General features: G+C 44.0%; 1 protein-coding gene across 2 annotated transcripts; it reads right to left on the reverse strand.

Annotated features, from left to right (window-relative positions):
* Positions 1–230: 230 nt before the first annotated feature.
* THUMPD3 (THUMP domain 3 tRNA guanosine methyltransferase) lies at positions 231–6,714 on the reverse strand. Of its 2 annotated transcripts, none has more exons than XM_075158564.1 (9): positions 6,330–6,714; positions 5,739–5,816; positions 4,697–5,239; positions 3,414–3,544; positions 2,892–2,961; positions 2,392–2,507; positions 2,095–2,205; positions 1,719–1,842; positions 231–1,455 (listed from the first exon to the last, which is right to left on the reverse strand). In XM_075158564.1, exons 1-9 carry the CDS (start codon positions 6,594–6,596, stop codon positions 1,324–1,326), a joined length of 1,572 nt encoding a protein of 523 aa, XP_075014665.1. In that variant the 5' UTR covers positions 6,597–6,714; the 3' UTR covers positions 231–1,323. The 2 variants fall into 2 exon arrangements, with proteins under 2 accessions (XP_075014665.1, XP_075014666.1); XM_075158565.1 differs by lacking the exon at positions 6,330–6,714 and adding an exon at positions 5,966–6,276.
* Between the last annotated feature and the right edge of the window lie 5,276 nt (positions 6,715–11,990).

Genomic DNA, 11,990 nt, shown 5'->3' on the forward strand with positions numbered 1-11,990 from the left:
GAATGTAATATATCCAGGTTAAGTTGTAGAGTTCACTAGAGCAGGATTGTTTAGATAGCCACCTCATACAACAACTGTGTGTATCACTTTCACACGTCATATAAACAGTTTGGGAAAGAATTAAATGGATGCTGTTGGCACTATTTTATCCAGAAAGACAAGTGTGTAGTAAATAAAGGGCTGCATTATGCTTTACTGGACACGGACCAGAAAAAGAATGCAATTAAGACTTATCTCCTATGCAAAACTTCTAAAACTTTAATACTTGTTAATTCACCTCTGAACACTTACACATACTTAGCATGAATACACTTTAATGAAAATGGCAAACTGGCAACTAGTGTTTTCAGCCTCTGAAGCTGAAAGCAAAGCGTAAGAGGCTTGAGAAATCACAGTACATTTACAGAAGAAAAAATATTTGCAGCTTCAATTTATTCAACAGGTAATATATTTTTGCAAATATTGTAGCAGAACTACAGCAGTTAAATCACCTAATAAATTTAAACATATTGCTACCTTGATGTGTTTACAGCAGACACTGAAAACATGAACTTTTTAATATAATTGCTAAAAGTATCTCTGTTCTCAAATAGTAACTACAGACAGTTTGCTAAGGCTGTGTGTGTTACCCCCCTCACCCACGGCTGTGGTACATTAAAATATGGATTAGATACTTACTAATAATTAGCACTAAGTTGAGGTAACAGGTAAGAAAAACAGTAGCATCAGCATACTGTTTACTAATTGGCATTTGCTTATCAGACCATAAAAAACAGACACTGGTTTATTATCTTAGTTTACATTTGGGCATGGTATAAATTAGAAAACTTCAATTTGGAAAAATCCTACATTAAAGAGATACTACCTCTAAACCCTTCAAGATGACAGTCTTAGTAGTTCTGTTAGTCATTTTAAGATACATGTACAATTTCTACAGTTTGGGAAATAAATTAGCTGTCACCTCCAAAGCTGCCTCAACATGTTTTCTACTATAAGCAGAGGAAATAAACATCTAACTGAAAAAATACAATGGACGTAGTAGAGAAGACTCAGGCAAAGGAAAGCATTACTAATTCCACTACTGAATTTCAGTTTGGGTGGCAGGGAGGAAAGAGGTGATTTAAACAACAAGGTTTCAGAACACATAATACAATTGGTAGCTCTCAAGTTGATCCCTGGTTTAATATTCCTGTTACACAATTTCTACATAGGTTGTTTGTTTTTTTTTCTTAGGAATTGACAGACCTATGCTCTCAGGTGTCTGCTTTACCCGACTGCTATTCAACAAATTCTGGAGGTGTCTCTTGTCTTCTTCCATGCAGGTTACCAGAATGATCTTTTTTCTTCTGCTCTTTCCCAGGTGCGTTTCAGAAGATACACTGCAGCATGAAGTCCCCCTACGTTCACCCACACAGTCTGGCCTTTGCGCCAGATGTGTCCCATTCGTGACAAGGCCTACAATCCAAAAAAACAGCCAGAGAGTGGTGGCAGCTTCAAGATAAGATAATAAGGGTAAATTTGCGTTAGAAATTATTTTTGATTATTCTACATCACATCTGATGGCAACGTCAAATGATTCTTCAGGTCCAAAACAGCATTTAAATGTTACTAATTATTGCTTAAGAACAGATCATCTTCTGTAATGAAGTCAGCTTACAGTTTTTTCCTCAATACATTTTCAAGTGTAAATAAGTTTGATCTTCTGTCACAGAACATACCTTGGCAAAGCATTTCTTGTCCTGTGTAAGCAGCACAGCCCTGCCTGTCCCCGGTGTGCAGATCCGGCCCATCTCCATGAGGCAGGCTGGATAGAGATCCCAGTTCTTCTTCTTTGACCCTATCCTGCAAAATAAATTAAGATCCCCTTTGTGATCACTGAAAAATAGTTAACTGTTGTTGGTCTTTCAGACATGGATTAGCTCATTCAGGACCACATCTACTATTAATTTCAACCTGCATTTTTAATATAGAGTACATCAATACTTCTTAATCAGGCCCAGTTAAGTAACTAACTAGAGAGAACCCTAATCCTGGACAAGTAAGCACATGCAGTAGCAGCAGTTCAGCGCAGTAACTTTACCGGCGATACCTCACCTCTTTCCAAATGGCATGTCTGTCACAATAATGTCCACAGAACCAGTCCGCAAAGGGAGATTGCAAATATCCCACTGAATGATGTCTAAGGGTATGCCCAGGGAAGTACTGCTGCAAGTGCAAAGACGTTTATCTCAGACATGGTTTACTGAGAATATTTTTAAAATGAGAAGGTCTATCATGTTAGCAAAAGAATAAATAGGAAAATATGAACAAGATAGTCAAATGCACCAATACAAACTGTATTTCTTTACATACAGTACTACAGGAAAAGAAAATCACTTGTACTCTTCTCACCTTTCCTTATTCTCATTTTTCTTTAGTAAAGAACATATGTTGTTTGCTGCTCTCTTTACAGCTTGTGGGTTGTTATCACCAGCAATATGGTAGCAGCTAGGCCACTCTGTAGCTCCCTGAGGGGAAATATTGATAATAAGCAACATTAGCATCAACATTGCTAATTTAAAACAAAACAAACAGAAGGATTATTCAAATATGACAGAATACAACAAAGCAACTGGAAATGGATGTCAGTGATTTTAAAATTCTGTAACAGATATCTGTTATAGGTATTATGCACCTTAAAAGCTCAAAACACTTTTGGATTTAGTTTATTCCTGCTATAGTTTTGGGAAGGAAAAGGAGGTCATTTACAAAAAGGGTATTTGTATCTGTTTAAAAATTGGTGAGATAGTTTTGGAGTTCGCTCTTCAGTTGTTACCAAGAAAACTTAAACATATTATTCAGTTGCAGATACTGTCAAGTTTTATTAAGTTAAAAAATGAAGGAAGAATCACCTCTATTGGTATTGCTCCTGTACCACACATGGGATCAACTATGATATCCGTTGGCTGTGGATCACAGAGTCTGAGGAACAGAAAAGAAGATATGGTTAGAAAAGTCTTAAAAATGTGAATTTCTTTAAGGAAGGAAAACTGAACTATTTTAATCACTCTGATTCTACCCTTCTAACAAAAAAACTTCTATGTGATTATTTTTTCCATTCGTTAATTAGCATTTTATAAGCAGCAATACAGTGAAATACCTTCAAGAATATGTGATATAATATTTTGAAAATTGGCTAACACAGCAAACGTTTACTTTATTTAGCTGGAAAACATCCACTCTTAATTACAAAGCACACTGTTTCAGCAACTATGCTTTTTTTTTCCCCCCTTTTTTTTCTTTTTTTTTCCCCTCCCTTTTTTTAAGAATTAACAGAAATGGCTTTTGAGGAAGCAGTGGGGGGATAAAGGATCTAATTTCTGAAACAAAATGACTTGTTAACTGAAAATAATATACTATGCAATCACACTGACCTAAGCATGCCATAAGCGAGAGTTGAACGAAGAGTTGTGGGTCCAAAATGTGTAATATTTCTTCTGTGAAGACTCTCTTCAGTTAATGCAATACCCACAACTACTTCATTATTGTGAATATTCAGAAGAACCTAAAGAAAAAACTTCAACTAAATTTCAGGACTTACAGAAGTTTTCTATAGTATGCCTGGTAAATATTTATGAGAATCTTAGATGGTAATTTAAAAAACAGAAACTATGTAGAAAAGAGCATTCTTGGAAGAAAAGCAATGCACCATTTTAATAGCAACCATGGACAAAATTCAGGAGAGCATTCACACATTTTCTCATTCACAGAGAATGAGCATTTTCTCATTCACAGAGAACTTTTTACACAAGACTTCAAAAAGTGCTATAACCATTATGCTGACTTTTAAAAAGTTTTGTTTTGTAAGTATGGAGGAGAAGTCAGGCAAGTCCTGCAAGTCAGAGTGAAGCACTTGCAAAGCAGCAATAAAAATCATGGTCCCCTCCACCATATTTGGAAGGTGAAAATACTGTTATAGAACAGTGGGCCAGCCCTTAATAGACTTGCAAGAAAAACTTAGTTTTTCCGCCCCTCAAAAACAGTGGTCCCGCACCATCGATGGACCGCATCTGTTGGTTGTCCTTTCCAAATCTCTGCTTTCCCTATGATAAGAAATAAACACTGGACAGTTAATGTCAACCCTTTTTGTCCCCTTCACCCATAAAACTACAGCTTCTAGATGGAATATCTTCTGTTAACTTACACCGATATAAAACAATGGATTAAGGAAAGATGTAAGGAGGGTAAAAGTAAAGCAGAAGGTACCTACATTATATTTAAACATAAATGAGACCAAACGCTATAGGATAAGGTAATACTTGGTACCAGAGCTTTTGCTGTGGTTGAGGGAGAGCGGAAAGCTTTTGAGCACCAGCTCAGCTGCACTGGGTGTATGATGTTAATCAGTTACCCTGAGAAGAAGACAACAGTGTTTGCAGAGCAAAAGAGGGACCCGAGGAAGAGGAGAGGTGCCCACCCTGGGCCACAAAAGAGACTATTATTATGGACAGCCAAAGCACTAGCCAGTGGTAGGATCTGAAGACGCACATAATGTGCCAATGAAGAGAACGCTTCTGAGGAGGCCGCGATTTCAGCATTACCAGTTTTTTGTTCCAGTCATCTTTTGAAGGCATTTTGGAGATCTCTAAGCATCAGAATTAAGAACTAAGAATTTTTACAATAGAAAGGGAGGTATTTCCAAGGCACAACACTATACCTCTACATCAAAGTTAGTCATGTCAGCTTTCCACTGGAAGTGCTCCTGCACAGCTCCACCAAAGTATCTTGCAGCCTCGTTTGAGGTGAAACTGTGCTTGTCTCCTGCTCTGTTGCACGTAACACGGAACTTCAACACCTTCGCCTCTCCGTCGCTTGTCTTGCCATCACCAGCCTTGGTCTCACTCCCAGAACCCGCCTGCAATTCGTCTTTAGCATCTGATTGTTCATTATCCTCCTCCTCCTCCTCCTCCTCCCCGTTTCGGGATGCCACTCCTTGTGTCTTTTCTGTATCCTGGCCACTAGCAGGTTCTACACCTGCAGCGTTTTGGGCACAGTCCTCCTGTTCACTAGCATCTTTTTGATCTGTTCCTTCCTCTTCTCCATTGTCATTCAACTTCTCTTTGCTTGCAGTACTCTGCAGATTATGTTTTTTGCGTTTTGTCTTTTTCTTTTTTAAGCTGTTGTTCAGCTCCCAAACTTTCAACGGATCGGTCCAAGGCAGTTTTTTAACCAAGTCTTCCAAATCCTTTAGAGCATCTTCCTTTAAAAGACAAAAAAAAGTTGTGCTTTGAAATCATACCATCCCTTTAAAAGCTATCCTTTTTTAAAGTCTCTCAAATTAGTTTCTTTAACATGTAACCCACTACACATTTAAGCAAAGTTTACAGCTTTTTGTGCGATTTTTACCATAACTAAACGGAATTGCACTTGAAGTCACAGGACCCATAGTACTTCGTCATTTATCTTGTCAAATAAACAGCTAACACTAAATTAAGTGACCAAAGTGATACTTTACTGAGTCTAAGTGTGACCTACAAGCATGGCATCAGCTCTCATCCTAGATTTTGCCCATGAAGAAGTGCTGTTAGACAGCACGACTGCACTTCCATTTTACAAGCCAACGAAGACGAACTGGGATAATATCACAAGTAAAAAAAAAAAAAACTTGTTCATGAAACAGAATACTTTCTGAAACTACTCTTCAATTAAAAAAACCACTCCAAAACCCAGCGCTGATTGAAAAATGAGGAGTAACTCACCTTGTTTTCTTTGAATTGATAGTCTTTGAACTCCTGAACAACAACAAATAAATTATCCACTGACCTTAGACGATGGACCTGGAAGAAATGAGAAACGACGGAGGCACATTACTAACCATGTATGTCGAGGGGACTGCGTTTATTGCAATTAGAATTTTGTCATCTTACAGCTAGATTTAAGAGACCACATTTTTCCACTTTTGATTATGCAGGGGTTATCAATTTACGTGCAAAGCCAGAAGGAAGACTTCTTTGCACCGACTTAAGCTCCTCATCTTTGACGTCATCCACCCTTGCAAAACCCCAATCCGTCTGGACAGGCTCGTGAAGCCAAGACAGCCCGAGCAGAATTCGAAGCGTTCTTCACAACGAACGCATTTGGCTCACGAGGGCTGGGATCCTGCCGTTCGCATTACAACCACCGCTGGCCCACTCTCGGCCAGAGCTGCTAGGGCAGCCAGGCCGCCAGCCGCCGGCCACGGCCCCGCCGGGCGGTGGGGGGGGACCGGGCGAAGGCGGTGGGAGCCGGGGCGGGCCGGGGCCGCCGCCCGGGGCGGGGAGCGGGGAGCGGGGCGGGCAGCCCGCGCGGACCTGCGGCAAGCCCCGGGCCGGGACCTCGAAGTAGATCTTCCCCCGGTCCCTGCTGATCCTGGAGGCCGAGCCCAGCTTCTCCTGCACCTCCGCGGCCGCCGTCAGCTCGAACCCGGTGGGCACGGTGGCGCCGATAACGGCCGCGAGCTCCGCGCCCTGCTCGGCCGGGGCCGGGGCCGGGGCCGGGGCCGGGGCCGGGGCCGGGGCCGGGGCCGGGGCCGGGGCCGGGGCCACCCCCGCGTCACCGGCCGCCTCCGCTTCCGCCATGTTCCCCGGGGCCGGGCCCGGCCGGGCCACGCCGGGGCCTCCCGCCGCCAACGGGCACCGCTGCCGCCACAGGCAGCACCACGCGCCCCCACCGCCCGCCCCTTCCGTTTCCGGGCCGGGCGCCGCGCCCGCGCCTGCGCGCTGGCGGCAGGGCGACAGCGCCCCCTGCTGCCCGACGGCGCGGCCCCGGCGCCCGTGGGCCCGCTGCTCGCTGCGGGCGGGAGGCGGCGCCCCGGCCCCGCGCCCCGGGCGCTGGTGGGGCCCCGGCCCCGCTCGGTCCCGCTCGGCCCCGGGGGGGAGCGGCCCAGACCGCCGCGCTGCGGAAGAGCCGGTGGCCACGGGCCCTGCGCCGGCCGCTTGTAACGAAGCCGCTGTGGCCCGTGCCTGTCGGCCTGAGACGGGAGAGCAGACCCGTGTTTGACAGCCGGCTGCGAGGCAGGAGAGAGGCGGAGAGCTGTAACCAAAAATCCGGGAAAGGAGGGAGGATCCGTGCCGGTCTCTGCTCGCCCTGCCTGCCCCCGGCCCTGGCGCTTCCCTGGAGGAGCACCAAGGGAACAGCCGCAGGTCACAAACCCAGCGGCAGGCCCGGGAGGCCGGCAGCTCCCCTCGCGCCCCCCGGCGCCCTCGGGTCCCGGTGCAGTGCAGAGACGTTCCCGCCGCGCGGGTTGGGCTGCACGGGTTTTTGGCTGAGCAGCCGCCGTGCGCTGCCAGCTGAGCACCGACACGGCACGTGAGCCGCCACTGCTGCGAGAATTCATTTGCCTTCGGGTGGCAAACCATGGGTGGCCATTCCCTCTTTTCTTCCTCGTTACAAAAAGTACTGAATTTCCTCCATCTTCCGGCTATTGTCTTTGGCATCTTTCCAGCACTAGAATTGATTTTTAAATAAAAACCTAGCTGCTAAATGTTTTTTCCGGAGACACAGAAAGAAAGAGAGACAGGCCACCCTAAATATCTTCCATGACCATAACTGCGTCAGTATGACAAAGCGTGAACTGCATGAAGCTGCAGAGGCACTATTTTCCCTCCTCCTCTCTTCTTCAAATCCCTTAGTCTTTACCTTTTCCCAGCATTGGATTTATAAATGTAAACACAACTTGTCCCTGCAACTTGCTCTTCCGCAGTTGCAGCGCGTACTGGCAACAGCACTGTTTGTTTTCATTTTCCTACATACGTTCTGATTCCACTGTAACATTTTAATAACAAGCAGGATGCCTGAAGCACTGCTCTTGCCATTAAGCCTTCTGAAGCATCACCTTGCTTTCACATGGGAATTATGTGTGTGAGAGTGTGTCTCAGAGAGGGAAGGTGTGGATTTTATTCCATCAGTTTATTTTTAACTTGTGATTCAAGTCTGAAAATACAGAATTAAAACCATGCAATTTGGGTCATAAACATACTGGAGAAAGTCTCTGTGAAATGGCTTCTTTGATGAGAACTTAAAAATAAGCTAAAGCAGAGAGAACCACTTGGGCACGTTTGCACCTTCTGCTAAACCATAGCTGGCAAGATCTTTTCAGTGCGGCACAGCGCCGCGATACGGGCTGTGATGGTGGCTGCGTATCCCCATGCGTTATGTCCCTGGTGACTGCTGAAGTAGCCCGTAAACTACACCTTTACCGCAGTATTTTCTAAGTTGTAGATAACGTTAGCGTGGTTTGCCGGCTGGTGCAACGCAGAGCATCCCGCTCACAGGCTCCGTGCCTGCAGAGCAGTGTGGGCACGGCGCCCACAGCTCCTGGCAGCAGCAGGGAACCCAAGCAGGCCAGGTCCTGGGGTGTGTGTTTTGCTGCTCGCATCGATTTTACAGATTTTGGTTAGCTCTATGCTGCAACAACGCCTAGAGCAAGGGAGATTCAAATGGGATAACGAACTCGGTTTGCTGAGCTACTTCAAAGAGCAGAATTTTCAGCATATTTTGGTGAAGGTGTTTGCCAGACACTTAAATTAATTCCATATGTCTGGCCTATCAGCAGCAGCTCTGACCTTCCCCAGTTGGTCTCAGATTGAAAGGTGAGAACCGGTAATCAGCCTGCTATACTTCAGCTCTTGAAATCTGTCCAAGCACCACTCGCAGAATTATTTCCTGCCAGTGGCCAGGTCCTACCGTAGCTGAAGACATCTGTTTGTCTAATACCCATGCAAGACTTTTTCTTAGAATAATACCACACTTCACTTGCAGCTTTCCTCCTAAAAACTCCTGACGTGCTCTGTAAACGTAGAGCTGAAGCATCTTCCAGTTTAAACAGGTGGAGATGTTACCTTTATGAATGACAGAAGCAAAACCATTTAGACCAGCACCGCATGGTGCAATGTGTGACGGTGGGTGTAAGGAGACATTTTCGCCTAAGGATTCAGGACAAACCCTCCTATGTGGGAGGCACACTGGCGGTGTAATACATGTAACTGTGTTAACATTTTTGTTAAGATCTTATCTTCAGAAGGGTCCCATACAGTGAATTAGAGGATGATTCTCCCATGTGATCTGAAAGGTGCAGACTCAGCCGTGTGAGTGTCTGAGTGTCCTTGGCTGCCACTGAAATCGCTGGGTTTGTTGAACCCTTATGAGAATTTTGCAGTTGCTTTCAGTGGGAACATGGTGATGCACTGCGGTGACGGCATCTGTTCAGCACTTTATGGGACAGAAGAGAGCTGACCCTGGCAAAACTCAGAACAGTTTCTGTGGAATCCAAGTACTTTAATTCTCATTCTTTGATCAACCCTTGGAAATATACAGCTCCTGTATATTTCAAAGCCTTCTTAAGTGACTATGAGATTTAAAAAAATGGTTTTCAGCTGTGTATTATCTCATTTCTATCTCTTTCTGTAGAAGCAGACCATAGATATGTTGGTAGTTGGTGCTGCATAAATAGGTAAGCTGGGACATAGTGTCGCAAATGTAGGTGGAAAAAGGAACTCTTGCCTGCTATTCTGTGGGAGTCAGTGTGTGGTCAGACTGGTAGTAGCATATATATTCTCATTTATCCGAGCAGCCAATATATTTTTTCCATAGAGAAAACATTGGACCTGTGTTTTGGTAGGAGAGAAAAAATGACAAACTGTCTTCAAGACAAAACCAGAGTTGTATTTTCATGTCCATTATGAGCCCCCTTTCCCAGAGCCAAGAAGTTGAATTGGCTCCCAGAATTCAGTTAAATCTCAGTTAAAGAAAGAAGGTACCCGTTGGGCAGATCTGTTAGACTCGATTACAGACAATAGCAGTTCCTGATGAGCTGGCAGCATCGATTTCATGGCTGGTTTAGTACATACCTGAAGAAGAACATTGCTGACCATTTGTCTGGAAGGTTTTGTATGCTGGGTGAATTGGGTTTGTCCATTTGGAAGGCACACTTCAAATAGCAGGCTGTACCCAGAGGATACTGTGTTTTTCTTCACGCTTGCTCTTCAGGGTTAATCAACAGAATGATGGAAATAGCAATCGTCCAACTAAAGAAAGTGTCCTAAAATTATCCTGGAGTAAATTATTTGTGTCATAATATTGGCACATAACTGAAGAACATTTACAGTAAACTTAACTTCCTAAAACCAATAACTTATCCTATAATTACGACTATAGGATGAATATAAAAAAAGAATAGTGTGGATTTTGCATCGTCATGTAGCTCAGAATAGGCATATGAGTGTGCAGCAGATATATGGTTAGTTTGCCGCTGACTTGCTGTGTGACTTTGGAAGAGTCACTTAAGGATAATTTGCAAATTTGTTTTAAAAAAGCGTAGTTTGGATCTCTATATGATGAATTGGGTTTTCTTTTAATTTTTGTTACTAGCTTTCCACATGAGAAAATTCTGGGTTTCTGGCTTTTTTGGGTGTTTGGGTTTTTTCGAAGGTGACCTGTTAGACAACTGGATGGATTCTTTCACTTCATGCCTAAATAAGGCAACTCGGGTGACAAATCTTTCAGAAGTGTATGATTTTCCAAAAATGTTGTTTGATTATAGATAGTGAAGCAAGCAAACAAACAAAAAAACCAAGAACCTCAAACAACTCAACCAAGTACTTTCCTTTCTCAAAAGTTGAGTTGCCACTTTCGGACTGTTTTTATAACACCGTTCCCCTATTTTGCAGGGATCAGAGTTTTCTTCAGAAAGCCTCTGGAGTCCTTTGGTATTTCAAAAGTAAAAATCAAGCAAATGAATCCTTGGTTGGTTCTAGGACGATGCAAGAAGGATGCACTGTGTGGGGACAAGATGCACTGTAGCAAGTCAAATTTCGGCGAAAAACATGGGGCTAGAGGAGTTTTTAGCATGGACTGTGACGGATTGAAATGACGATGTGTTTGCAAACCGCTGTCAGTCAGACAGCTTGCAAGAGCAGCTTCCCCTCTGTGCCGGTGGTGAGGGGCTGGCAAGGTTCAGTTTACCCTTGGAGCAGCTTGAAACTGCAGTGCCAGCCTTCTAGCATGCCAGAGCAAGAGCCGGCTCTTGAGAACAGGAGCGCTGGGCAGTGCAGCAGACAGAGCAATTGTCTGGGGTATTGAGACCTCGTGGCTTTTCGTCCTGTCACACGAGGCTGATAGAGCAGAGGGCTGGGAGGCAGAGCTGGTAAGCCGTTCATCAGCAGTGTTCTTCATGGACTTACTTAATTTTTCTCGAATTTTATTATTTCCATCTGTGGGAGAGAAAGATTATATAGTGTAGTGTTTGGGAATCTCCAGCTGAAGTATAAAGTAATGTTATTTTGAAACCCAGAGATGAGAAGAGGAGTGAATTGGCAACTTAATGGTTACTGGATGGGGAAGAATTAGTCAGTATTTATTGTAGCACTGGTGAGTACCTTAGTCAGACGAGGTGTGAACTGAGGTGATAAGCCAAGACGAATAGTTAACAACTTGAAGTGAGAAATTGTATCGCAAACCCTTCTTACTGGAGGTATTTTGTTAACAGGGGGACCGTCCCGCCTTTCCTGTCCCCAGTAGATTTTGCACATGAACAAATAAGCCACAATTAGCAACCTCTGTATGGGCAGCATGAGTGGTTGCAGAGCTGTGTGCTCTGGGAAGTCAGATGAGTGATAAGATGATACAAGAATGAGAAGCTCATACAAAACGTAAAAGATGTGCTTAAAATGTCAGACCGATCAAGCCATTCAGTACTGGGTCGCGTACACCTCTGCCCAGAGAAACTGAGGTTTGCCCTCTATAAGGTTTGTTGAATGAAAACTCTGCTGATGGAGCCTCATCTAGCAAGAAACTTAATGCACACATAGAAATTTACACCACTAGCAGTTTCATGAAAGCAGTGAAAGGTGTTCAAAGATCTTGCTTAATTTGGACCAGAGTAACTGAAATTAACTTCTTGGATTGGTTTAATTACTTTGGTAGGGCATAAACAAATTTAGAGATGGCATTGAATTTCCAAAAATGAAGTGCAA

This window comes from Calonectris borealis, chromosome 10, assembly GCF_964195595.1.
Source record: "Calonectris borealis chromosome 10, bCalBor7.hap1.2, whole genome shotgun sequence".
Classification (NCBI taxonomy): Eukaryota; Metazoa; Chordata; class Aves; order Procellariiformes; family Procellariidae; genus Calonectris; species Calonectris borealis.